General features: G+C 49.2%; 1 protein-coding gene and 1 long non-coding RNA gene across 5 annotated transcripts in view; one reads left to right on the plus strand and one right to left on the minus strand.

The window, feature by feature from the left end:
- anp32b (acidic (leucine-rich) nuclear phosphoprotein 32 family, member B) overlaps positions 1-8,784 on the minus strand; it is an 80,897-nt gene extending 72,113 nt beyond the window's left edge. Inside the window, exon 1 of one of the 4 annotated variants that reach the window (XM_072517441.1) lies at positions 8,487-8,784. In XM_072517441.1, coding sequence (XP_072373542.1) covers positions 8,487-8,591 — 105 coding nt within the window. In that variant the 5' untranslated portion in view covers positions 8,592-8,784. Of the gene's footprint in view, positions 1-2,938; positions 3,180-8,486 lie in introns of those variants that run through there. The other 3 variants (XM_072517443.1, XM_072517442.1, XM_072517444.1) reach the window with 3 other exon arrangements.
- LOC140429900 (uncharacterized) lies at positions 1,316-6,067 on the plus strand. Its single transcript, XR_011949236.1, has 2 exons — positions 1,316-1,524; positions 4,312-6,067. It is a non-coding gene; the product is annotated as an uncharacterized lncRNA (long non-coding RNA).
- Positions 8,785-25,195: the final 16,411 nt, after the last annotated feature.

The following is a 25,195-nucleotide window of genomic DNA, read 5'->3' on the forward strand; positions in this document are numbered from 1 at the left end:
TGGGTTTCCTCCGGGTGCTCCGGTTTCCTCCCACAGTCCAAAGGTGTGCAGGTTAGGTGGATTGGCCATGCTAAATTGCCCTTAGTGTCCACAAAGGTTAGATGGGGTTACTGGGTTGTGGGAATAGGGCGGAGGTGTGGTCTTAGGTAGGGTGCTCTTTCCAAGGGCCGATGGAGACTCGATGGGGCGAATGGCATCCTTCTGCACTGTAAATGCTATGGAAATGTGACACTTTAAAATAAAGGTGATACGAGGGCAGAAAACCAAAATCTTAGCGAAAGAGGTCGATTTTAAAGAGTATCCTGAAGGAGAGAGATTTAGAGAATACAATTGAAAGCTGAGGGCCCAGTCAGCTGAAGACACGGTGCAGCGATGGTAATGGAGGATGTGCAAGTTTCTAGAAGTGGAGTGGTGTAGAGATCTGAGGATTGTAGAGGAAACATTGACACTCCCCATGGAACCTGTCCTAACATCCAACCATGCCTGCTCTCTAAAAGAGGAAATGAAACTGCTCTCCTCGAAGGAGACATTTAATAGTTCAAAGAAACGCTAATCTGGTGGCAGAAATGGCTACTGTGCGCAGCTGCCAGATTTCACGACCCCAGCTGCAAATAGGTTTCAAAAGACTTCCTTTGAAACATTTGCTCCATCTGAGAAAAATGCAAGAAGTAAAGAAGTGACTAGTGAATCAATGGCGAGCTCATGCCCAATTTCCATTGCACTAGTCCCCAAGAAGTCATATTGGAACGGTTAACTCTCTCCATAAACGCTGCTGCTGAGCATTTCCAGCACTTCCAGTCTTTATTTTAAATTTCAGATCTCCAGCATCCGCAGAATTTATTTAATGCCCCCCCCCCCGGCAGAATTTTGCCTTTATTTAATGCCCCCCCGGCAGAATTTTGCCTTTATTAATGCCCCCCCCCCCCCCCCCCGCAGAATGTTTGCCTTTATTTAATGACCCCCCCCCCTCCGCAGAATGTTGCCTTTATTTAATGACCCCCCCCCCCCCTCCGCAGAATGTTGCCTTTATTTCATGACCCCCCCCCCTCCCCTCCTCTTTGGTATGCTGCCTGACGACTATGCAAACCCTCCCCAAGCTGGTGGGTTTGAACATGCACCATTTCGTAAATTGCCTTTCCAATGCGAACTTTGAAGGTGTCTTGTTGGCAATGGGATGGGGGGGGGGGGTCAAGAGAGACAAACTTGAGAAGAAAAACGAAGAGAAAAAAAAGGTCCAAGTTTAGAAAACATGAATTTTATTTCTCAGGTGACGTCAGTCCTTTCTCACCCATCCCCCAGCACAAACACTTCCCTTTAAAGTAAACCATTGGAAGGCGGTGGCGACATTTGCAGAATGGATACATTGGGCGGCGGATACATTGGCGGCGCCGCTGAAGGTTCCAATTGGAACGCGATGTAGCGAAAGGGCGAGCGGCGCCTTGCAGCAACAATGGGGAGAGGGAGCGACCCTCCCGGTGGCTCCAATGTGGCCACTCGGGATCCCGGCTGCCCCACCACCGCAAGGCGAGTGACCAGCCCGTAAGCACCGGGGGCAGCGGCGGTTTGGCTACAACACCGAGCAGCATGTACTTCAATACATTGTGTGCGTGGTGTGTGTTTTTTTAAAAAAGATATAGACCCCCCCCCCCCCTCTTCTAATCACACTCCTGTAAACTTTTAAAATCATGTCGCGTTGCAATTGTTCCTCACTCGGTGGACTAATGTGCTGCGTGGCTATTTTTTTTTGTGGGGGGGGGGGGGGGGGCGACCACCGACCACCAACATGGCGAACTCTTCAGTGCAGATTCTCTGCCCCCCCCGGGCCACGAGTTCACACTTTTTATGGGGGGGGGGGGGGGGGAGCCTCACGCGTTCATTTGGTTTGCAAGACACCCGCTTCGCCCCCCCACCCCGAACACGGTTGGAAGCAGAATGCTCGCTTGTGACGACGGAACCTACGCCGGAGGAACGATGCCGAAATTCTCTCTCTTCTTCCACCCCCCTCCCCCTCCCTTTTTAAAAAAAAAGTTTACTGAGCAAACCTACCTTTTTTTTTTGCAAATTATTTTACCCCCACGTTGAATAAACTAAACCACAAACTGCCCCCCCTCCCCCCTCCCCCTCCGCATTTGGGCGAGTTAAAAGTTTGAAATTTTAAAAACGTAACAACTTGTCCCTTGGTCACCCACGTCGAAACTGCAAGATTTCATATTTGACCCTTGTGACAAAATGTTGGCGGAGCGCTGGAAATAACCAGCGTGCTGATTTCAGCTGATACACACGCTGATATTAACAAACCAACTCCACTGGGGGAAATGGCTTCAGAGCACAGCTTTTGTCAACAAGAAAATGCAAGAACTTTTTTTTTCCTAAATGGAAAATACACTCTCCATGGAGATTAAACGCCCCTCTCCTCTCCCCTGCCCTTTTAAACGGCGCCGTGACTGTATGTTACAAATATGGCTTCCAAAGCAGAGCACATTTCCAGGGAGAGAGACCATCTCTTCAACATCCCTCTCCACGTCCTGAGGTGTGATACTCCTCCCACGACAGAAAGTTCTCATTTATTCAGCTCCTCCAGGGGAGGAGGAGGGGGGGAAGAATCCAGTTTTCAAAGAGTTAAATTGCAACATTACTGCAACTCCCGCCTCGCTCAAACCGCTCTCTCCTCGCACTCAAAAAAAAATTATATTTCCCTGGCTGTGTGCACCTTTCTTTTTTTTGAATTTTACACCCCTTCCTCTTCCCGTGAAGTCGCATTTCAAAAATAACATGACGGCGGTCCCCGCTACAAAATAAACAAAATGGAAACTATGTGGTCACCAAAGGGTCACGGCTACCTTAATTTTTTTAAAGAAAGTAACGCCAACAAAAACTCGCACCACATCTAAATCTTAGTTACAAAATTACAGCTAGGAAAAGGGGGTGGGAAGCTTACATCAGACGGTGTTCTGTTCCGAAGTTCCAGATGAATTCTCCTTTTCATATCCATTTCTTTTTTTTGTTAAATACAGTTTTCAATTGGTTAAAATGCTGAATTTGTACTCCAGGCAAGGGAGTCACAGTGTGATGATCTACTCTCAGTGTGACGGTAATGTGACCAAACGCCAAGTTCTCTCTCTCTCTCCGGCGCCAAACCAGCAGCAGAGCTGAGCGAGCGAGAACCATAGGTGGCAATGAAGACTCGCTACTGCCTCCGCTGGATTTCAAGTGTAGCGAACACCCACCCACACCCCAGAATGTTAAAGGAGCATTCCCTTCCCAAAGTCAGCCAGCCACCACTTCATTTCTACAACAAATGCTCTTCGCTACCAAATTCTGAACTTTTATTTTTAAAATAACCTCTGCATTCCGTTTTTTTAGTAGGGGGGGGGGGGAGAGAATGAATTCCATAAACCAAAACGTGTCTTTGTTTTTTTTTCTTATTTCTGTTGCATCCCTCCAGACTCCTGTCTCTAAATCATAGAGCTGGCATTTTGCACCTTTATGTACCTGTAATCATCCGAAATTTAAATCTCCAGCTAATGCTAAATGCCTAATAGCAAGGAATTCTGACACCTTGCTTCAGTCTCGGGAGCGGTCAGGTCATCCTCCAGATCCATAGCAGCAGTTCATTTTAGGGAGAGACATCAGCAAGCATTGGCTCACCTCAGAACTGGCAAACTACACATCTCATTTAAGATATCACAACTAAGGAGACGGGGCTTATTGGAGGCAAGGGAGCACAGTGGTTAGCACTGATGCTTCACAGCGTCAGGGACCCAGGTTCGATTCCCGGCTTGGGTCACTATGCCGAGTCTGCATGTTCTCCCCGTGCCAACGTGGGTTTCCCCCGGGTGCTCCGGTTTCCTCCCACAAGTCCCGAAAGACGTGCTTTTTAGGTGGATTGGACATTCTGAATTGTCCCTGTGTACCCGAACAGGTGCCGGAGTGTAGTGACTGGGGGATTTTCACAGTAACTTCATTGCAGTGGGTTTGAAAAAAATAAATTTAGAGTACCTAATTCATTTTTGTCCAATTAAGGGGCAATTTAACATGGCCAATCCACCTACCCTGCACATGTTAGGTTGTGGGGGCGAAACCCACGCAAACACGGGGAGAATGTGCAAACTCCACACGGACAGTGACCCAGAGCAGGGATCGAACCTGGGACCTCAGTGCCGTGAGGCAGCAATGCAAACCACTGTACCACCGTGCTGCCCCCAATGCAGTGTTAATGTGAGCCTACTTGTGACACTAATAAAGATTATAAGATTATTATTATATTTGTTTCAGTAAGCATAAATTAAGATCAATGTCTTGATTTTCCAGGTGAATGAAAAGGAGCCCTTGGCACGAACTGCAAAGAATAAATCTAGAAAATGTTGTTTCTAATTAAACCCACCTTGGTTCCCTAAACTTCTAAAATCACAATGGACGGCTTTGGACACATTTTAAAGCATAAACAAAATATGCACATGCTGACATGCTGAAAATGTTGGAATTCTGTCTGCTTTGTTACACAAGTAATAATTACCACAGTTAAAATACAACACTGGTAAGTTACCACATGAAAATTACTGGCAACTTAAATTTTGGTGGGTAGGAGTCAGTAAAAAAAATTATTGAGAAGATTGTCTTTCCTGTAAATGGGAACTTTCTTGTTGACCATTCCAATGCAATTGGACTCGGATGGCAATTGTTTCCATTGAGATTAGTCCACTTCCCTACTGATAAAGCTATACTCAACTAACAATCCGCTTGTGCGCATAACAGCTTTCTAAAGAAAACAAAACATTCACTACAAATTCAATCATCAACTTTATTTCCATATCTGTAAAATAAAATCAGCGTCAGTTTTTTTTTTAGTGGTGGGACCATTAGCTTTTATTAACATTAAAGTGTAGACCAGGTATACATTGACTCCAAACAAAACTGATTACTTTCAGTACATGAAATGAAACTTAAGCAAATTTAGGGGGAGATGGTGGTGTATTGATAATGTCGCTGGACTAGTAATCCAGGCTCTGGGGACATGGGTTTAAATCCCCCCTCCCCATGCCAGTTGTTGGAACGTAAATTGAATTAGGAAACCTGGAGTATAAAGCAATCTCAAACTATCATCAATTGTAAAAACCCACAAAATGGGGGCAGTGGGGATTGACAACAAAAGTTGGTCCTGCCAGTAATCACAATAACTTCATTGCAGTGTTAATATAAACCTACTTGTGACAGTAACTTATTATTATTAATGCCCAGAGCTATTAAAGCTTGTTTTTTTCTTAAGCACACATGCAGTTTTCCTTTACTGAGATTAATAGCGACAAAACATGTATTAAGAGAAAATGTCTACTTTTTTAAGCTTTTCAAATGTACAAGTATGACGATAACAACTGGGGTTACCTGCCCAAGTCCATATCTTTCCATTGGTAATGATTGAATCTAGAGGGAAATTGGTATTGGAATGCAGCGTGACAGTCCATTTCAAAGCTGAAAAGAGCCCATTCAAAGATCCAAATGTTCATTTATGGGTAGTTAGGAATTACTTCTCCTTTTTCTAAAAAAAAATAATTATCTCAATTATTCTTTCACTTCAGCCCACTCACCATCTGCTCCACCCACTGCTGGCAGGGAGAGACTCCGGGCCATCTACTCTGTTTTAGTTAGGAGGACTAACAGAACTGGAAAAGAGCTACCACCATCACTGACTGGTGCTGACACAACAGGCAGGCAGGAGGAGTGCAGGATAAAAGGGAAAATTGCCATCTTTCAGAAAAAATAACACTCACCCAATCATTGTTATATCTTAAAGTGGAAAAACAGACTCAAAAACAGCTTCTTCCCCACTGTCACCAGACTCCTAAATGACCCTCTTATGGACTGACCTCATTAACACTACACCCTGTATGCTTCATCCAATGCCAGTGCTTATGTAGTTACATTGTATATGTTGTGTTGCCCTATTATGTATTTTCTTTTATTCCCTTTTCTTCCCATGTATTTAATGATCTGTTGAGCTGCGTGCAGAAAAATACTTTTCACTGTACCTCGGTACACGTGACAATAAACAAATCCATTCCAATCCAAACCCAGCTGTCTGGAGAGAACTAACTGTTCAAGTACCCAGGACTGCAACACATTTTGATGGTTTCAAAACCAAGTCACCTTTTGATTGTGAATAAAAACATTGTGCCCGCAATCGGTATTGCTTGGGCAGCACGATAGCACAGTGGTTAGCACTGTTGCTTCTCAGCGCCAGGGTCCCGGGTTCGATTCCCGGCTTGGGCCACTGTCTGTGCGGAGTCTGCACGTTCTCCCCGTGTCTGCATGGATTTCCTCCGGTTTCCTCCCACAAGTCCTGAAAGACGTGCTTGTTAGGTTAATTGGACATTCTGAATTCTCCCTCTGTCTACCCGAACAGGCGCTGGAGTGTGGCGACTGGGGGATTTTCACAGTAACTTCATTGCGGTCTTAATGTAGGCCTACTTGTGACACTAATAAAGATGATCATCATAGAATTTACAGTGCAGAAGGAGTCCATTCGGCCCATCGAGTCTGCACCAGCTCCTGGAAAGAGCACCCCACCCAAGGTCAACACCTCCACCCCATCCCCACAACCCAGCAACCCCACCCAACACTAAGGGCAATTTTGGACACTAAGGGCAATTTATGATGGCCAATCCACCTCACCTGCACATCTTTGGACTGTGGGAGGAAACCGGAGCACCCGGAGGAAAACCACGCACACACGGGGAGGATGTGCAGACTCCACACAGACAGTAACCCAAGCCGGAATCGAACCTGGGACCCTGGAGCTGTGAAGCAATTGTGCTATCCACAATGCTACCATGCAGCCCAATTATTATTATTTCAGGTCATTTTGTAGAACTTTCTTCCAGGCGATCTGTAAGACAATGTCGCTCCTAACTTTTATAATTTTCGCAGCAAGCATTGTTCAAGCCTGGATCCATCAATGAAACATTAACTAGGTTAAGACAATGTCATTGAAGAGTTGGCTAAATGGACTGCCTGCACTGCATATTGGGAAGGCATGTGATGTTGCTGCTGGTGCTCGAAGCCATTTCCATGAACTCGGAATCCATTAAGTTGAGTTGCGTTTTAAGGCTGCCCACAAGGAGGTGGACCATCACTAGCTGCGTTTTAGGACGAGAATGAGCTGGACAGGACTAAAATGACCTACTTTTAGAAAACCTGCAGCAGCAGCCGCCACCTTCCGGTGCATCCACGAAATGCAAAATGTGGTTGCCTCCGACCCAGCAACCTTGACATTCCTAGAGCCGAGAGTGCTGGCACACACACATTAAAAAAAGTATAATTCGAACTGAAACGTGAAGGGGCATTTTTCTGCTCGCCCGTGGGGTAGTGGGAGTTAATTAACATTCAGTACTCACAAAATAAACAGAACAAACCCCAACACCAAAAAAAACCCACAATTGCTTCCCCGGGCATTTAGATTTTTCCAGCTTGGCTTGTTATTTACTGACCCTATCAGGATTGTAGCGTTGATATTGCAGCTGGTGTGTACTGTTCAGGAAGATTGGTTGTGAATATGTCCACCCAATGTGATATAATCCAAGGCAAAATCATGCAATAGAAAATATTTCATTAGACAATAGAATTGGTCACTTGTTACATTTTTTAAAATAACTTCCACTGAAATGAGTGCAATTCGATACAAAGTTCCGGGGGGGGGGGGGGGGGTAAAGGCTGTTAAAACTGTAGGCGGGAAATTCATGTTTTTTTTCCTCTCCGTGGGAAGGACATTCAATTTTCCAAACAGGATTGTCTCGCTAGAGGTTGTGAAATATGGAGGTCCTTTTTTTTAAAACTCGCAGTGAAGTACTCCATAAGTAACGCACGGTATGAATCGAAGGGGAGTTATTTTCATCCATCTTGACTTAGCTCTAGGGTTTTTTCTTTCTTCATCAGATAGGATTAAAGTGTTGTAAATAAAGTCGCCTGTTTGCTGGGGTGAGAGGGGTATGACATTTCTCTCTCTCTCTCCCCCTCCTCCCTCACTGTGATGTCTAAATGCAAAACTAACACATTCGTTTAGAATATTTACAATTTGGGTCACTTAATCAGTGGCTGAAATCTAAAACATGTTCATTAAACTCTTCCCCTCCGCCCCGCCCCCGAAAAAAAATCTGTCTAAACCAACATTGCAATGTTATAGTTATTTCAATGTTAGTTATTTCAACTGATTTAAATTATTTCAACACTTGGAAAGTGTGCAATCTCCACATATGGATTCGGTTTTATTTTTAAAGCTGCTTGCAAACAAAACGAACACTTAAGAGGAAGGAGACAGAGCGATTAAATGCCTGTCAATCACACACACACACACACATGACCATGCGCGCCATTACAGGCAATTTGCAAATAAATATCCCTTTCCACAGCCGCACAGGACTGCACGCAGAATGGGTTACTCTATTAAAGGGAGGGAAGGGGAGAGGTATTTTAATATAAATCGTTACGAATACCAGTGCACTGTGCATCATATAAAATCGATTTTGATACTCCGGGCCATCAATGCTTGTGAAAACCGCAGCCTCTCGCAACAAATGGTCTCCCGTCTCTTTGGCCATTGCATTCCGCTTCAGAAACCCTGCTTCTTTGCTGTTGCATTGTTCTTTTCTGCGTTCTCCGCTCTTTTGATCGGTGCTTTAGTTTGTGGAAATAACGTTAATCTGCGGTGTGGGGAGGGGAGGGAAGGGGGAGAATCATCGGGCATCTCGTTTCCACGCCAGGGTTCGATGCCATGTTTTGCAGAGTCGCCGTGTTCATTTTGCACCCCAGCAAGTGCAACCGTCAGCAAATACTTGGGAGCAGACTCCCCCTAGGCGGGGAGTGCTGGTATGACAAAATATCAAGGACGAGAGACAAATGAAGCCATTCCTTTGGGGGGGGGGGGGGAGAGAGTTGCTGCTTTGTTGATTTCATGTGTAGCCTGGTTTGTTTCAAGAATCCAATCTCCTAGATTTACCCTTTCCCTCCCCTAACAAAGGGGCTGCTCACTGGGAGACGAGGGCGCATTTCTCACCCCAGAGGGTTCTGCGAATCTTTGAAATTGTCTACTCACTGTTGGCTTAAGTCTGAGATAAACAGATTGCGGGCCTCTGAGGAAATGGAGAGCTGGGAGTGGGCGGGAAAGTGGAGGCAGGAGATGGGGTCGAATGTCAGATAAAGCCGTTTCTCTTACGTTCTCGCTGTGAGAAAGTAGGTTTATTGTTAACTAAACCAGGGTCTTCATCGCGAAGGACAGACAAATAAATTGATCATGCACGTTTTCTCCCTTTGACTACAGTCTGTGCTTCTGGAATTATTTGTGTTTATAAAATCAGATGTGGTGTTTCACATTGTTGCAATGACAGCTGCCGGCACCATCTCTAAATTGCTCTCTCATAGCAACAGTTTTCTCAATGTCTACTTCCATTTTGTTAAGAACACAGGGGACAGCAGGTTAGTGGTTAAACCTCTTTTAACCTCCTTAATCTGTGCCCATCTTCCCCTCAATTCTCATGTTTGTAGCCTCGTCATTCAGGCAGGTTTCCGCCCCTGTCACAGTGCTGACATGACCTGAATCATGTCGCAAGTCAATGGTGTTACTGTGTTGCCAACTGCAGATATCAAAATAACATTTATGATAGTTACAGTTATTGTTTAAAATACAGGAAATACATTTGGAAAATAACTTGCTGGGTCAGATAGAGATTCTGTTTCAACCCAATCTCTTCTTCAGCCTGGAGGTTGAAAGCATAGTGAAGTCAACTGTTTCTGCACATTTCGGGAATAGGGATTGACTATCAATGTTGCTTGTGGAAGTTCAACACTATTGACTTTCATTTATGTAGTACCTTTAATTGTAAAACGTCCTGGTATGGCAACTGCTCAGCCCAAGACTGCAAGAAACTACAGAGTCGTGAACACAGCCCAGTCCATCACACAAACCTGCCTCCCATCCATTGACTCCATCTACACCTCCCGCTGCCTGGGGAAAGCGGGCAGTATAATCAAAGACCCCTCCCACCCGGCTTACTCACTCTTCCAACTTCTTCCATCGGGCAGGAGATACAGAAGTCTGAGAACACGCACGAACAGACTCAAAAACAGCTTCTTCCCCACTGTTACCAGACTCCTAAACGACCCTCTTATGGACTGACCTGATTAATACTACACCCTGTATGCTTCACCCGATGCCGGTGTTTACGTCGTTACATTGTGTACCTTGTGTTGCCCTCTTATGTATTTTCTTTTTATTTTATTTTCATGTACTTAATGATCTGTTGAGCTGCTCGCAGAAAAATACTTTTCACTGGACCTCGGTACACGTGACAACAAACAAATCCAAATCCAAAACACTTCACAGAAGTGATTATCAAATCAATGTGACAACACAGCACAGGAGAGCTAGATCAAAAAGGTAGGGCTCAAGGGGCAATGTAAAGGAGGATGAAGAGATGGAAGGGTTTCAGGAGGGAATTCCAGAGCCGCAGAGCGAGGCCGCCGAAGGCATGGTGGAGCAATTAAAAATTGTGGATGAACAAGGGGCCAGGATTGGAGGAGTGCAGAGATCCTGTCCGGTTGGAAGAGGTGACAAGAGATAAGACCAAAGCTTTCTTTGCAATCATTCAGCAGTTTCTATCGATGTGACGGACCGCGTTGTCTGTCTTCAGGCTAAACCCACTGTTAAATAATTTTGATATCTTCCTTAATCTTGGCATCACTTTCACCAAAGTCGCTCTTCTAACTCTGGACTACTGTGTTCTTGCAACCTCAATCATCTCCAACCATTCACTCAGCTGCATCAGTTTCATAACTAGGAAAACAGCACGACTGAAGGTAAGGTGCTAAGGGCAGTGGTAATCCAGCCTGGGAACCTTGTTAATCAAATGACTGGGTATAATGAGACTTGTGATGGTCAACAAAACAGCCTTAGAATATCCCAACATTTTTCTTCACTGTTCACGTGCATGTTTAATTGGCTGTCCAAAGTGGCGATCTTCCATCCCTCCATTCTTTTGATGAGCACAGGGACTGATCTACATCTTTATATTAAAAAAATGTAATTATTTGAGGCGAAAAGAAAATGCAGGAGTACTGGCAGGGGAGTGGGATTTGATGAGCTGCTGTTGCAGAGGGACATTGTGGATATGATGGGCTGAATGGCCTCCTGTGCTGTTACTGTTGTATTATTTTTTTGCCATGATATTTAAAATAGGTTATATTTTGTTTCGTAGAAAACTGGGGACACACTGGGGAAAATCATCCTGGCCTTAAGCCTTGACAAATTGAATTGATAATCAGATGTGTTCCCTTCCTCAAATGATTTGTCTCTATGCACTGAGCTCAGGTGATTCAATCTGATACACAGCAACAAGAAAATCCAGGTTCATAGTTACAGGAGGAGGCCATTCAGGCCTTTGAACCATTTCCTGAGATTGATCTATAAACGTCATCTACCCATCTTGGTATCATACCCCCTCTTTGCTCAGCCAAAACCTAACAACCTCAACCTTGAAGTATTCAGTTGACCTGACCAATAAACTTTTTAAAACTGTTTTTATTGCAAATTTTCATTTATAACCAACACGGCATCAACATCAAACAGCCCAGAAAACAAATATTACATAATAATCTTTATTGTCACAAGTAGGCTTACATTAACACGGCAATGAAGTTACTGTGAAAATCCCATAGTCACCACACTCTGGCGCCTGTTCGGGTACACAGAGGGAGAATTTAGGATGTCCAAATTACCTAATAGCCCCTCTTTTGGGACCTGTCGGAGGAAACCCACGCAGACACGGGGAGAACGTGCAGACTTCACACAGACAGTAACCCAGCGGGGAATCGAACCTGGGACCCTGGCGCTGTGAAACCACTGTGCTAACCACTGTACTACCATGCCGCCTCAGCTGGTGAGCCAAAAGACGGCCTGCCTTCTCCCTGTACTGATAAACCACCCTCCTCGGGGGCCGCAGCTGGCCCACCGCCTTCTCGGTGAACTCCAAGCCAAACTGCATTTACAGCCGCTTCCCAGTTGCCAGAAACTCTGGAGTACGATCCTCCGAATAGCGGCGATCTGTCTCCAAAATCAGACCCACGGTTGCTGCTGTTCCTTCCTCGCAGTCTTATCTAAAGGAGATGCACCTTGTAGGAGATTATCTCCCCCCCCCCCACTTACAACCATCTTAAGGGCCTCCCACAGTGTGGAGGGAGAGACCGAATTGTTCCTGTTAAACCAAATATATTCCTTGATGGTCGCAGATGCACAGTCATAAAACCCTTCTCCACTAGTAACAACATACCTAACCTCCATGGCGAGCTCTGACTGGGATCCATCTCCAACACCAGGACCACATAAGTGTGGAGCATAATCAGAGATTACTATTGTTGAATATTCTGCCCTTTTAACCCATGGGAGAAGGGACCTACCCAGTAGAAAGTCAATCCTGGAATAGACCTTATGCACTTGGGAAAAGTACGAAAACTGCTTATGGCTTGGGTGCGGAAATCTCCATGAGTCTGCTCCCTCCGAGGCCAGAAACACCTTCGCCACTCCTGACAGATTGCAATGATTTAGCCCTGGACTGGTCCACTTTAGGATCCAGTACATAATTAAAGTCCCCTTCCAGACTCAGCTAATGCGTACCTAGATCAGGAATGGAAGCCAACAGGGGCAGCATAGCGGTTAACACTATGGCTTCACAGCGCCAGGGTCCCAGGTTCAATTCCCAGCTTGGGTCACTGTGCGGAGTCTGCACGTTCTCCCCGTGTCTGCGTGGGTTTCCTCCGGGTGCTCCGGTTTCCTCTCACAAGTCCCAAAAGACGTGCTGTTAGGTAATTTGGACATTCTGAATTCTCCCTCTGTGTACCCGAACAGGCGCTGGAATGTGGCGACTAGGGGCTTTTCACAGTAACTTCATTGCAGTGTTAATGTAAGCCTACTTGTGACAATAAAGATTATTACTATTATTAATAAAATAAAAGCCAGATCATCCAAGTTGGGGCCAGTACCACCAATGTACCCGCCAGAGACCCACTGGCCACCACGTATCTACCATTAGGATCTGCCACGATTCTGCTGACCGACGAGGGGACCGGCTTATTACCCCAAATTGCCACACCTAAGGACCTCCCATCAAAGCCCGAGTGAAACACATGTCCCACCCACCCCCTCTGCAGTCTGGTCTGATCTGTTACCCACAGGCGAGTCTCTGGCAAAAGCGCCACATCAGCATTTAGATTCCTTAGGTGAGCAAAACATTTCGACCTCTTCAATGGGCCACCCAACCCCGTTACATTCCAGGTGACCAACCGAATTAGGGCCCCCCCGGAATCAGCCATTGACACCGTCAGGGACTACTAAGTAAAAATTCAAAACGTACAGGCCCTAAGCCCTCCCAAGATGGCCGCCAAACCCACTCCCAGAGCAAAACAAAGAAAGTCCTACCCTCACCATCAGTAAACTAACCCCTCCATCCCCCCCCCCACCCTCATCTAAAACCCCACCCAAAGACACAAACTGAAACCAAACCCAAGATCCAAAGGCCCGAGTCCCAACCCAGAATCTAAGTCCACCAAACTTGACCAAACCAATTCAATGGCTGCAGATCCTCCCCCATCTCACTCCCGTTCGCTAGCTAGCCTTGTTTATTGCTAATGAGGCAGTTCCCCCCCCCTACAGAACAAAGAAAAAGACAACAACATAGTCCACGTCGGGGATAAAACAATCCACATGGTACAGACCCACTGGTTTAGCACAGGGCTAAATAGCTGGCTTTTAAAGCAGACCAAGGCAGCCAGCAGCGCGGGTTCAATTTCCGTACCAGCCTCCCTGAACAGGCGCCGGAATGTGGCGACTAGGGGCTTTTCACAGTCACTTCATTTGAAGCCTACTTGTGACAATAAGTGATTTTCATTTTTCATTTCAGATGCCATCATAAAAATCCCCCATCAACCCCACAAACAGAAACACAAATTTTATCAACAAATATGAATAACTATATACAGAATATCCCAACACCTTTCCCAACCCACATACATGAAAGATCTCATACAACATATTCAACTACGCCCAGGTCCATGCTTTATAATGAAGTTGGACTCACATGTGACCCACAACCTTGCCAGGTACACCACCCCGAACCAAACTCCTTTCTTATACAGACCGGCCTTAACCCTTTTAAAGGCCGCCCTCTTCCTTGCCAGCTCAGCCCCCACGTCCTGGTAAATCCTCACAAGATTTCCTTCCCACCGAGTCACATTGCTCTTTGATCTACTTCAGGACTCTCTCTGTGGAATCGAATGATGATCGCATTCGGCCGAGACTCCTGCCAAAGTGTCCGATGAACCCTTTCTAGCTCTGGAGGGGACGAGAGACAACACGCGCCAATCGTCTTCTCAAACACCTGCTAAATATATTCCGTGGGATTCTGGTCCTCCTCTCCCTCCAGCAACCCCACGACTCTGAGATACTGTCTCCTTGACGGATTCTCCAATCATTTAACTTAGCCTTCAATCCCTTATTGTTATTGGCCTCCACCGCAATCTCGGCTTCCAATGATGCAAGCTGCTCAACGTGCCTTGTCAATGCCTTCTCCATGCCCTCCAATACCTGGGTATGCTTCTTTACTGCCTCAGCGATCTTATCAAGTTTCACCCGGACGGCGCCCAGCGCTTCCTCAATTGATTTTCATAGACTCTCCAACACCAACTTCCATTGCTTGTCAAAGTGTTTGTCAAACTCCTTTGCGGGCACATCCAAAAGCATGTCCACTGTTGTTGGGGCGGCCGTCGCCGATAACGCTTCCGCTGCCATTTTCTCCGCTGACGAGCTGCACAAAGCCTCCGACTCCACCGAAGAATTATCTTCTGCGGGTTTTTCTTTTCTTTTCCTTTTTTTCCAATTAAGGGGCAATTTAGCGTGGCCAATCCACCTAGCCTGCACATCTTTGGGTTGTGGGGGCGAAACCCACGCAAACACAGGGGAGAATGTGCAAAACTCCACACGGACAGTGACCCAGAGCCGGGATCGAACCTGGGACCTCGGCACCGTGAGGCAGCAGCGCTAACCACTGTGCCACCGTGCTGGCCCAGTTTTCTTTTCTTTTTTGTCAGGCGTTCGGTGCGGGAACCCTGTATTACCGATCCAGAACGCTTTCCTGCAAAACCTGAAAATAAAACGCACTCCTTGTCGGAGCTACCTAGTCAGAAACCTCCCCTCACATGTCGCCAGCCGAAGTCTTATAAAACTCATGTCCATCAGTTGGTGAAGGAAGTGACCAGAAGTCAATCTTTAATCAGTATTAGATTTATTCACAAAGGAAATGCTACAGGTTCCATTCTCCCATTTTGACACTAAGTGCTGTGGCCGGGAGGGCGGGAACGTGGAGTATTTTCCGCTGCGTTGGGCGACGGAAAAACATAGCTAATCGACCTCATTAATTTTGCACCCAGGTGTTTCATGCCGTGCTCCGTGGCGGAACAAGCCTGGATGGCACGTATTCTGCCATTGAGTCTGGGTGCCATATTGACCCACTATTGAAGAAAGGTGGACTTCTTGAAAATGGATCGATCTCCAGGAACATTGAGGCTGGATGATGGACCCTCCCCAGGACACCTAATCTGGAAGGTCAGTACTGCAGATGCTATCCCCGACCCCCACTGCTGTGGTGTTCGATGGTCCAGGGTTGTGGGCATCCTCCATCCTGAACTCCGAAGGCATTGTTCAGATGAGTTTTGACATCTGCCCGCCACGTTGTCCCAAACCGGCTTGTTTTCCCACCACATCGTGGAGAATCTAGCATGAGGGGTCGGCAAAATCAGGCCTTCATTTACGTCCCATTAATCTTATTATGCAAATAAGACTCACGCCAGCCTCTGGCGGGGTTTCCGATCCACCATGATGGGCACCAGCGGAAGATCTTGCTGTAAATTCACGCTGGCGTGAAACTGATTTCTGGCCAGCCCGCCATTTCCTTCCTCCCACACCTGCTGTTGATTCTGCCAGCAGGGGATTGTGAGAATCCACCCTATGGGTGGAATTCTCCCCGCCCCCCCCCAACGCCGGGTGGGAGAATCGCCCAGGCGCTGCATGAGTCCCGCCACGCCGCCCCGGCACCCGCACGCGATTCTTTTCCCCCCCCCACCCCCCCAACCGGCGCGGCGAGAATCGCTGCTGGCCGCTCGGAGAATCGCCGCTCGCCATTTGCAAAAGGTGAGCGGCGATACTCCGGCCCGGATGGGCCGAGCGGCCTGTCCAACACGACAGGTTCCCGCCGGCGCTGTCCACACCTGGTTGCTGCCGGCGGGAACAGCGCGGTAACGCTGGGGGGGGGGGGGGGCGGCCTATGGGGCAGGGGAGGGGGGTTCAAAAGGGGTCTGGCCCGCGATCGGTGCCCACCGATCGGCAAGCCGGCCTCTCTGAAGGAGGACCTCCTTTCCTCCGCCGCCCCACAAGATCCATCCGACATCTTCTTGCGGGGCGGCCGTGGGGAGGACGGCAACCGCGCATGCGCGGATGACGTCATTTTTACGCGGCGCCGCTTTTACGCGGTGCCAAGTCCCGCCGCGCGTAAATGACATGGCGCCGCTCCTAGCCCCCCCAGGGGGAAATAGGGGGCAGGGAGCGGCCTTCGACACCGGAGTGAAACACTGCGGTTTTCACTCCGGCGTCGGGACTTAGAATTGCGCCCTATATGTATAGCTCCTAACTTAGGGGGAGGGGTGGGGGGTCGTCTTGCAGATGCCTCGGAGCAGCTCCAGATTCGAGTGCCACACCAGGACTTGATGGCCAAGGAAGCTGTGTTTACAACGTGGTGAAACAGGTTGAGTATCAACTTGTAAATGCTTCCAACACAAACCAATGGCAGGCAATAAGAGCGGGAGAGATGGGTGGCATAGTGGTTAGCACTACCGCCTCACGGCGCTGAGGTCCTGGGTTCGATCACGGCCCTGGGTCACTGTCCCTTTGGAGTTTGCTCATTCTCCCCATGTCTGCGTGGGTCTCACCCCCACAACCCAATGATGTGCCAGATAGGTGGATTGACCACGCTAAATTGCCCCCTCATTAAAAAAAAAGCAGGAAAGATTTGGTTAGTCACATGATGGGGAAAAAATTAAACCGCCAGCTACCCAGCATGCCTGTAAAAGTGCATGTTGCCATGGCAACCCAGACACTTTCATGGGGTCCGTTAGCTGGACAACTTGTGTACGTCAGATTGGTGCCACCAGCACCGGGTTTGATCCCTGTTCCAGCTGGTGTGGATTTGGGACCTGCCGCCTTGCCCTACACATGATGGAGATTGTGGGTCAGACTAGTCTTTGGGTCAAGAACTGAAGGAGGAGGAGCTCCTAACTCTGCAATGCACACCAAAGTATCTCTATAAACAAAAAACTAATAAACCACCCCATAAAGGGGAAGTGTCTCTTTCGAGCTAAAAACAAATTAACCAATTGGCAGTCCAGTAAAGGGCTTTGTTTAATTTAAAAAACTTTAAAGGAAACTTAATAAATTCAAATGTCGTTCCCAAGGCTGATGATGGAGTCCAGCCCCTGTGGTGCCCATGAGTAGCAGAGAGCCTCAAGCAAACTTGTGGCCACCACATGTTCCAATCTCCGGGGACCCCAGAGATATCAAATCTGATAACAACACATTCACTAATTACCAAATTAAGGTGATAGCTCCAGGACACCCATTACATAATCTTTTTAAAACCTATACACAATCAACTAACTGAAAACCCCCGAAAGCCCCTTAAAGGGTTTGAGTAAAGTAAATCAATGAATTAAACAATTTAAAAAGGGTCCTTAACAAAAATGAAATTCAAAAGGAGATTAACAACTTATATTAAAATGCAATGACTGGGGGTGTTAATGGATGATGCACCCCAGCCCCTGTAACGCCCACTAGTCGCGGAAAGCCTGCTGGTGGACACCACATTCTCCCTCTCCAGGGCCACCTCCTTGTGAACGTAGCTGCAGGAGAGGGGCAGACAGTAGGGCAGATAACTCACTCGCCTGTCCATTGCCTGGACCTGTTAATGGCCAACTTGGCCAGGCTCAGGAGCAGGCGGGAGGGAGAGAAGCCGGAAGGGGAAGGAGGGTGTGCAAATGGGAAGGGAGCAGACGGGAGGGGGAGCGGACGGGAAGGAGTGCAGATGGGAAGAGGAAGAGAGGGGACAGATGGGAGGGGGGAAGGGGAGGAGGGAAGGGGAGGAACAGATGGTGTGGGGGACAGGCGGGGAGGTGAACACGGTAGCACAAGTGGGTAGCATTGTGTCTTCACAGCGCCAGGGACCTGGGTTCGATTCCAGGCTTGGGTCACTGTCTGTGCGGAGTCTGCACGTTCTCCCCGTGTCTGCGTGGGTTTCCTCCGGGTGCTCCAGTTTCCTCCCACAGCCCAAAGACGTACAGGTTAGGTGGATTGGCCACGCTAAATTGCCCTTCGTGACCAAAAAAGGTTAGGAGGGGTTATTGGGTTACGGGATAGGGTGGAAGTGAGGGCTTAAGTGGGTCGGTGCAGACTCGATGGGCCGAATGGCTTCCTTCTGCACTGTATGTTCTATGTCTTTGAACAGGCAGGGTGAACAAGCGGGGACAGGTGAACGAGGGAGGGGGGTGAACAGGGAGGGGTGAACGGGGGGGGGGGGGTGAACAGGGAGGGGTGAACGGGGGGGGGTGAACAGGGAGGGGTGAATGGGGTGGGTGAACAGGGAGGGGTGAACAGGGAGGGGTGAATGGGGGGGTGAACAGGGAGGGCTGAACGGGGTGGGGGGGTGAACGGTTTGGGGGGGTGAACGGTGGGGGGGTGAACGGGGGGAGGTGAACGGGTAGGGGTGAACGGGGTGGGGGTGAACGGTTTGGGGGGTGAATGGGGGGGTGGTGAACGGGGGGGTGAACGGGTGAGGGGGCAGGCGGGAGGGGTGCCTGGGAGCAGGGTGCCCCATCTGAGGACACCCTTTATATGTGGTCAAGTAATAATTTAATGAAAGCCCTCCACCTGCATATACTTACCGTTAATTTCTGCAATTAACACTAGCCATAATCTCAACAGCTCTAAAGGAGAGAATTCCGGGGGCCGGTGAATTCACATTCGGTGATCGGTCGGAGAATCACTGTTCCCGACCAAATCGGGGGCGGGCCACTTTTGCAATGCTCCGCCCCCTCCAAAGCGGCGCATCGACGGCCTCAGGGCATTGCCTGAGGCCCGCCCCCCGGTGCTCTGCCCTCAGATGCTCTGCCCCCGACCAGTCGGGTTCCCGACGGCGTCGGTCGCGTGTGGTCTCATCCATCGGGAACTCAACGTGGCAGCCGTGGACTCAGTCCAGCGCTGCCCCAGTCGGGGGAGGGCCGATCCGTGGGCAGCGAGGGAGGTCATCAGAGGTTGGGGGCACTGTGGGGGGAGGGGGCTGGGGCGCACAAGCCGGCCAAAGGGGGGGACTATTTCACGGGCTGGCTCCGCAAGCGGGATCCGCCGTATAGCACGCCGCGGCCATGGACCGGGCAATTCTCCGGGCCGTACCGGCAACTAGAGCCGGGTGCTCTATGCTGCCGCCATGCTTGCCTCCAGCAAAACGGGGAATCGGTGACCATTTTACGCCATTTTGTCTGGCCGTTCCCTCGCTGGCGTGGGGACATAGCCTCAAATCGGAAAATCCAGCCCCACATTTCCACGAGCCTTTGTGAGAAAAAGCTCTTCCTTTAAAAAAATGTTTTTTTGTTGAACTTTTATCATTTTATACAAATCACAACCCCAATAAACCCCAATTTACAGTCATGTAAAACAATTCTCCCACCCCCCCGACCCAGAACTATCCACCCCCTTCCCCCACTAACAGCTAACAGTGACCAAGTCCTTAATGTGCACTATGAACAGTCGCCATCTACTGAAGAGCCCGTGTTTCGGCCCCTTCATCAGATACCTGACCTTCTCAAAAAACAAGAACTTCAGATCAGCCAGTCACACGGCGGCTAGGTGGTGCCGCCTGCCTCTTACTTAACAAGATCTGCCTCCCGGCCAGCAACGAGGTGAATGCCAAAGCATTCGACCTCAATCCTGCCCTCAGCTCTAGCTGATTCAACACTCCAAATGCTTATACTATCGGGCATGGCTCTAAATCCACATTCAGGGTGGTCGATATGGTGCTGAAATAAGGCACCCAAAAAACCCACCAGCTTAGGGCAGGACTAGAACACGTGGGTATGGTGAGCAGGCCCTCGCGAGCATCGCTCTCACTTATCCTCCACCCCCTCAAAAAAACGACTCACCCTGGCCCTGGTGAGGTATACCCTAAACACCACCGTTAGCTGACTCGAGCACAGCCTCACACAGGATGGTGTGGCATTCACCCTGCGAAGGACCTCACTCCACACCTCCTCCTCCAAAATGGGTCCCAGCTCCTTCTCCCACCTTTACTTCTTCCACCGAAAACTGCTCTTTGCCCATGATCTGCCCATATATCCTGGACGTGCGGTTCTCCCCCAACACCTCACACAAGAGTATCCTTTCCAGCAAAGTAGATGGCGATGCCTCTGGGAATGTCAGAAATGCCCGCTAAACAGAATCCTGCACCTGAAAATACCTGAACACATCCAGCCAACCCCCCCCCCCCCCCCCTCCCCCCCCAATCCCCCAAATCCTGCTTTCTCCTTCAACTCCTCCCAGCTGGCAAATTGCCCCTCCAGAAACAAATCCCTCACCCTTTCCAGTCACTTGCTTTTCCACCCCCTAAATGTAGCGTCCATTTAACCAGCTCAAACAAATGATTCCTACAGATAGGAGCCCACCTGGACTCTTGGGGGCACAGTGGATAGCACTGTTGCCTCACAGCCCCAGGGTCCCAGGTTCAATTCCGGCCTCGGGTTACTGTCTGTGTGGAGTTTGCACTTTCTCCACGTGTCTGCGTGGCTTTCCTCCAGATGCTCCGGTTTCCTCCAGTGCAGGTTAGGTGGATTGGCCATGCTAAATCGTTCCTTAGTGTCCAAAAGGTTAGGTGGGGTTACTTGGTTATGGGGATAGGGTGGAGGCATGAGCTTAAGTAGTGCTTTTTACAAGGGCTCGTGCAGACTCAGTGGTCCAAATGGCCTCCTTCTGCACTGTAAATTCTATGATAGATTTCTGTGATAGACACCGCCCTCGATTTACAATGTTGACGGATGTGCCGCCATATTTTTAACATGGCGACCATCATTGGGTTCAAAAAGCTAACCACAAAATATTCACTTTTCCCAACATTGTTTATACCCTGAAAAGGAGCCGAACCTCTTCAATATTCCCATATATCCCCCATAACTGACCCTAGAATTTCTCACCTATAGCAGCAAATCATCCACGCACAGGGCACCCTATGCTCTACCACACCGTCCCCCCTCCCCCTCCTCCCCTCACAAACCCTTTTCACTTATCAGAGACCCTCAAAGTGATTGCCAATGGTTCAATCGCCAACGGGAACAGAAGAGGGGATGTGGGCATCCGTGCTCGCCCCCTGTACAGCATAAACAACCCCAAACTCAGTTTGTTCATTCTCACACTCGCAGACGATGGATCATAACAGCCTAACCCATGACACAAACCCCAGACCCATCCCAAACTTCTCTAACACCGCAAACAGGTAGTTCCATTCAACCCTGTCGAATGCCTTTTCTGCGTCCAGGGACACGATAACCTCCGAATCAGGCTCCAACTCCGGTGTGAGAACCACGTTAAGTAACCGCCTCACATTGGCTGACAACTTCCTACCCTTCGCAAATCCCATCTGGCCTTGCCCTAATACCTCCGGGATGCACAATTCCAGCCGCAACGCCAAGATCTTGGCCAACAGTTTTGTATCCATATATTGGGTGGTACGCCCACACTCTGTGGGGTCCTTGTCCTTCTTCAGAAGGAGGGAGAGGGACGCCTGCCCCAGTGTCTCTGGGAGACACCCTCACACCAACATCCCCAGCACAAACATGGTCAGCTGATCTGCAAACCTCTTACAGAATTCTACCGGGAACCCGTCCGGCCCCGGAGCCTTCCCCCAGCCCTGTACCTGCACAATCTCCCTCGCAGCCTCTTGTCACCTCAATTGCTGAGCAAACAGATGGCTAGACATCTCCCTGTCCCCTTTAAGCGCCTCAGCTGGCACACCACCCCAACCCGTGCATAGTACGTCAAAATGCATTTGCATTTTTTTCGATGGGTTGTGGTACCTGCCTAAATACTGGTTAACAAGGCATGATGTCAGAAAGATTAACTTTTTACACTATTAATACTGGAAAGCAGGTTGAACTTCACTTGAACCTGAGACACTGATGAGTGAAGTGGTGCAAATCTCTCGTGATAAAGTTGTAGGATTTGAGATAGTTCCATCAACAATAATATATAACTTGAAGACTTTTAATTAAATTGCAGGCACAAAGCGTCTCACAGAGATAAAGTTAGTTGGATAACTAAAATTTACTGATGCGCTGGTATAGTTTTAATTGGAATCACAACCTTGAAGGAGAGTGAAGCATTGATCAGCCTGTCTTATTTTCGAGTTACTTCCACAAAACATTGACAATGTGTAGGTGATCCGGGATGTTGGAAGGTTGTAGGGAGCGATGCTGGTGGTGGAGAAATCAAACAGCCAGTGGCTCCCGGAAGCTGGAAAATCACACATAGTTCCTCTCTCCAGATCTTCACACACACATGATGTACATTAGCTTCTGGCTGACCTATTCGCCAGGCCTAAAGTTCTTTAGCACAATTAGAATGTGCTCTACGCTCAGATTGCCCACATAAAATGGACAATCAGGCCTGATTGTGGTGGCGTAGGGGTTATGTGAGTGAATGACTAATGAAGAGGCAAGGATTGTTATAGCAGGAATATGAGTTAACTCCCACTGGAGCAGGTCCTGATACTGAATTCAGTTAAAAATAAAGAGGCTAGTATTAGTAAATGCGACCATGAAACTATTGGAATGTTGCAAAAATCCAACAAGATTTAGTAAGGTCTCCTCTAACACATTAATTTCTGGCAGCTCAGAACTTTGCAGTTCCTCGCTCCCGTAGTCCTCCCTTTCTCCTCCTGCTGACAAACCTCAGGACCCAAATTTGACATTCCGAGACACCACTTCAACAACAGCAACTTGTATCGCATCTTCAATGTAATAAAATGTCTCAAGGTGTTTCACAGGAACGTTAGGAAATAACATTGCACACTGGGCCACATAAGGAGATATTAGGACAGGTGACCAAAATATTGGTCAAAGAGGTAGGTTTTAAGGAGGGTCTTAAAGGAGGAGAGCAATACAGAAGTTTCAGGAGGGAAGTCCAAGGCAAGGTCACCATAGCAGAGTGATTAAAATTGGAATGTTCAGGATGGCAGGACTGGAGGTACACAGATATCTTGGAGGTTTGTAGGGCTGGAGAAGTTTACAGAAATAGGTGGAGGCCTTGGAGGAAACAAGAATGCAAATTTTAAAATTGAGGTGTTGCTTAAACAGAAGCCGAAGAAGGTCATTGTGTACAGGGGAGATGGGTGAATACAACTGAGTGAATGGGACTATGGGCACGATTCAATGGCCTTGTTGCGCTTAAGTGTAAGTGTGACGAGGCTGGTGAGTAGCGGGAAAGGCGAAAAACGAGAATTGCAGCAGGTGGCAAACAGTCTGCGATGCAACCAGCCCGCTCCAGTAGGCGAAACCGGGATCTCACCGCTGCAGGGCGAGAAACCAATAATCACCACTTAAGCCACCCCTTATCCAACGGCTTCCCGTCATTCAGTGGCCCCCCCAGCAAGTGGTCACGCTGGCGCCAATTAGTACTCTTTTTGAAAAACGTGAGCCTGGTAGAAGGGCTGCTGCGGGGAGCCAAGGCGGTAAGTCGCCATCTTTGCTGACAGGCAAAGAGCGCGGGGGCGCTGGACATGCTGCCCCTGTGCTTGGGGAGGTGGGGGGAGGGGGCAACCAGTGGGTGTAGCCCTGGTTGGGGTGGGACGCCATGGGGGTTGGGGTATTGGGGCTGGGACAGGGATATCGGAACTGGCGGGGGGGGGGGGGGGGCGCAACCATGTGCGTGTCCTCCATGCCAACCCTTGGATAATGTGTACCGGTTCCGAGGGCTATCCTAGTCCCTGCCTGTCTGTCCCACCGACTACGCATAACTCCCACTGACTATGGAGGCCTTTTGCCGTGCGGCTGAAGGCTATTGCTAATGGGAATTGGCAATCATAGTTAAGTGAGCACTTCACACATTCCAAGGGGATCCCCGTGGGTAAACGGACAATGTAGCATGTGGGGCTCATTGCCAGGCAGCCCAGTCATACCTTGATGCATGGACACTGGGCTTGAACACTGCGGGAGACAGCACCACAGATGCAGAAGCAAACCTCCGAACTCCCACGGGATGGGCACATGTCCGCGGCTGGGGTATGGCAACATTCTGTTTGGTGTCTGGGGTGTGGGGTTCGGTGAGCAGGGCCCCCCTGCTGCGGCCGGGTGTGCGGGGGCAGGGCATGCTGGGTGGGAGGGGAAACGGGAATGGTGGTGGTGGAGTGGGCCCCATGTTTGGGGGATGGGGCATGGCATTGGTGATCAGCCTGCATCGCAGAGCAAAGAGCCAGCGGTGTCATACTGGTTGTGGCGAGGGTTTTTTAATTTGTCGCGGACACGTGGGGCGAAATTCTCCCCCAACGGCGGGATGCCCGCCGACTGGCGCCAATCAGACGGGCATCGCGCCGGCCCAAAGGTGCGGAAGTCTCCGCATCTTTGGCGGCCTAGCCCCAACATTGAGGGGCTAGGCCGACGCCAGAGGGATTTCCGCCCCGCCAGCTGGCGGAAATGGCGTTTGTTGCCCCGCCAGCTGGCGCGGAAATGCGGCGCATGCGCGGGAGCGTCAGCGGCCGCTGTCAGTTTCCCAGCGCATGCGCGGGAGCGTCAGCGGCCGCTGTCAGTTTCCCGCGCATGCGCAGTGGGGAGAGTCTCTTCCGCCTCCGCCATGGTGGAGGCCGTAGCGGAGGCGGAAGGGAAAGAGTGCCCCCATGGCACAGGCCCACCCGCGGATCGGTGGGCCCTGATCGCGGGCCAGGCCACCGTGGGGGCACCCCTCCAGGACCCCGGAGCCCGCCCACGCCGCCTGGTCCCGCCGGTAAATACCAGGTTTGATTTACGTCGGCGGGACAGGCAATTCCTGGGTGGGGCTTCGGCCCATCCGGGCCGGAGA

The sequence above is a fragment of the Scyliorhinus torazame genome, chromosome 9, assembly GCF_047496885.1.
Source record: "Scyliorhinus torazame isolate Kashiwa2021f chromosome 9, sScyTor2.1, whole genome shotgun sequence".
Taxonomy (NCBI): Eukaryota; Metazoa; Chordata; class Chondrichthyes; order Carcharhiniformes; family Scyliorhinidae; genus Scyliorhinus; species Scyliorhinus torazame.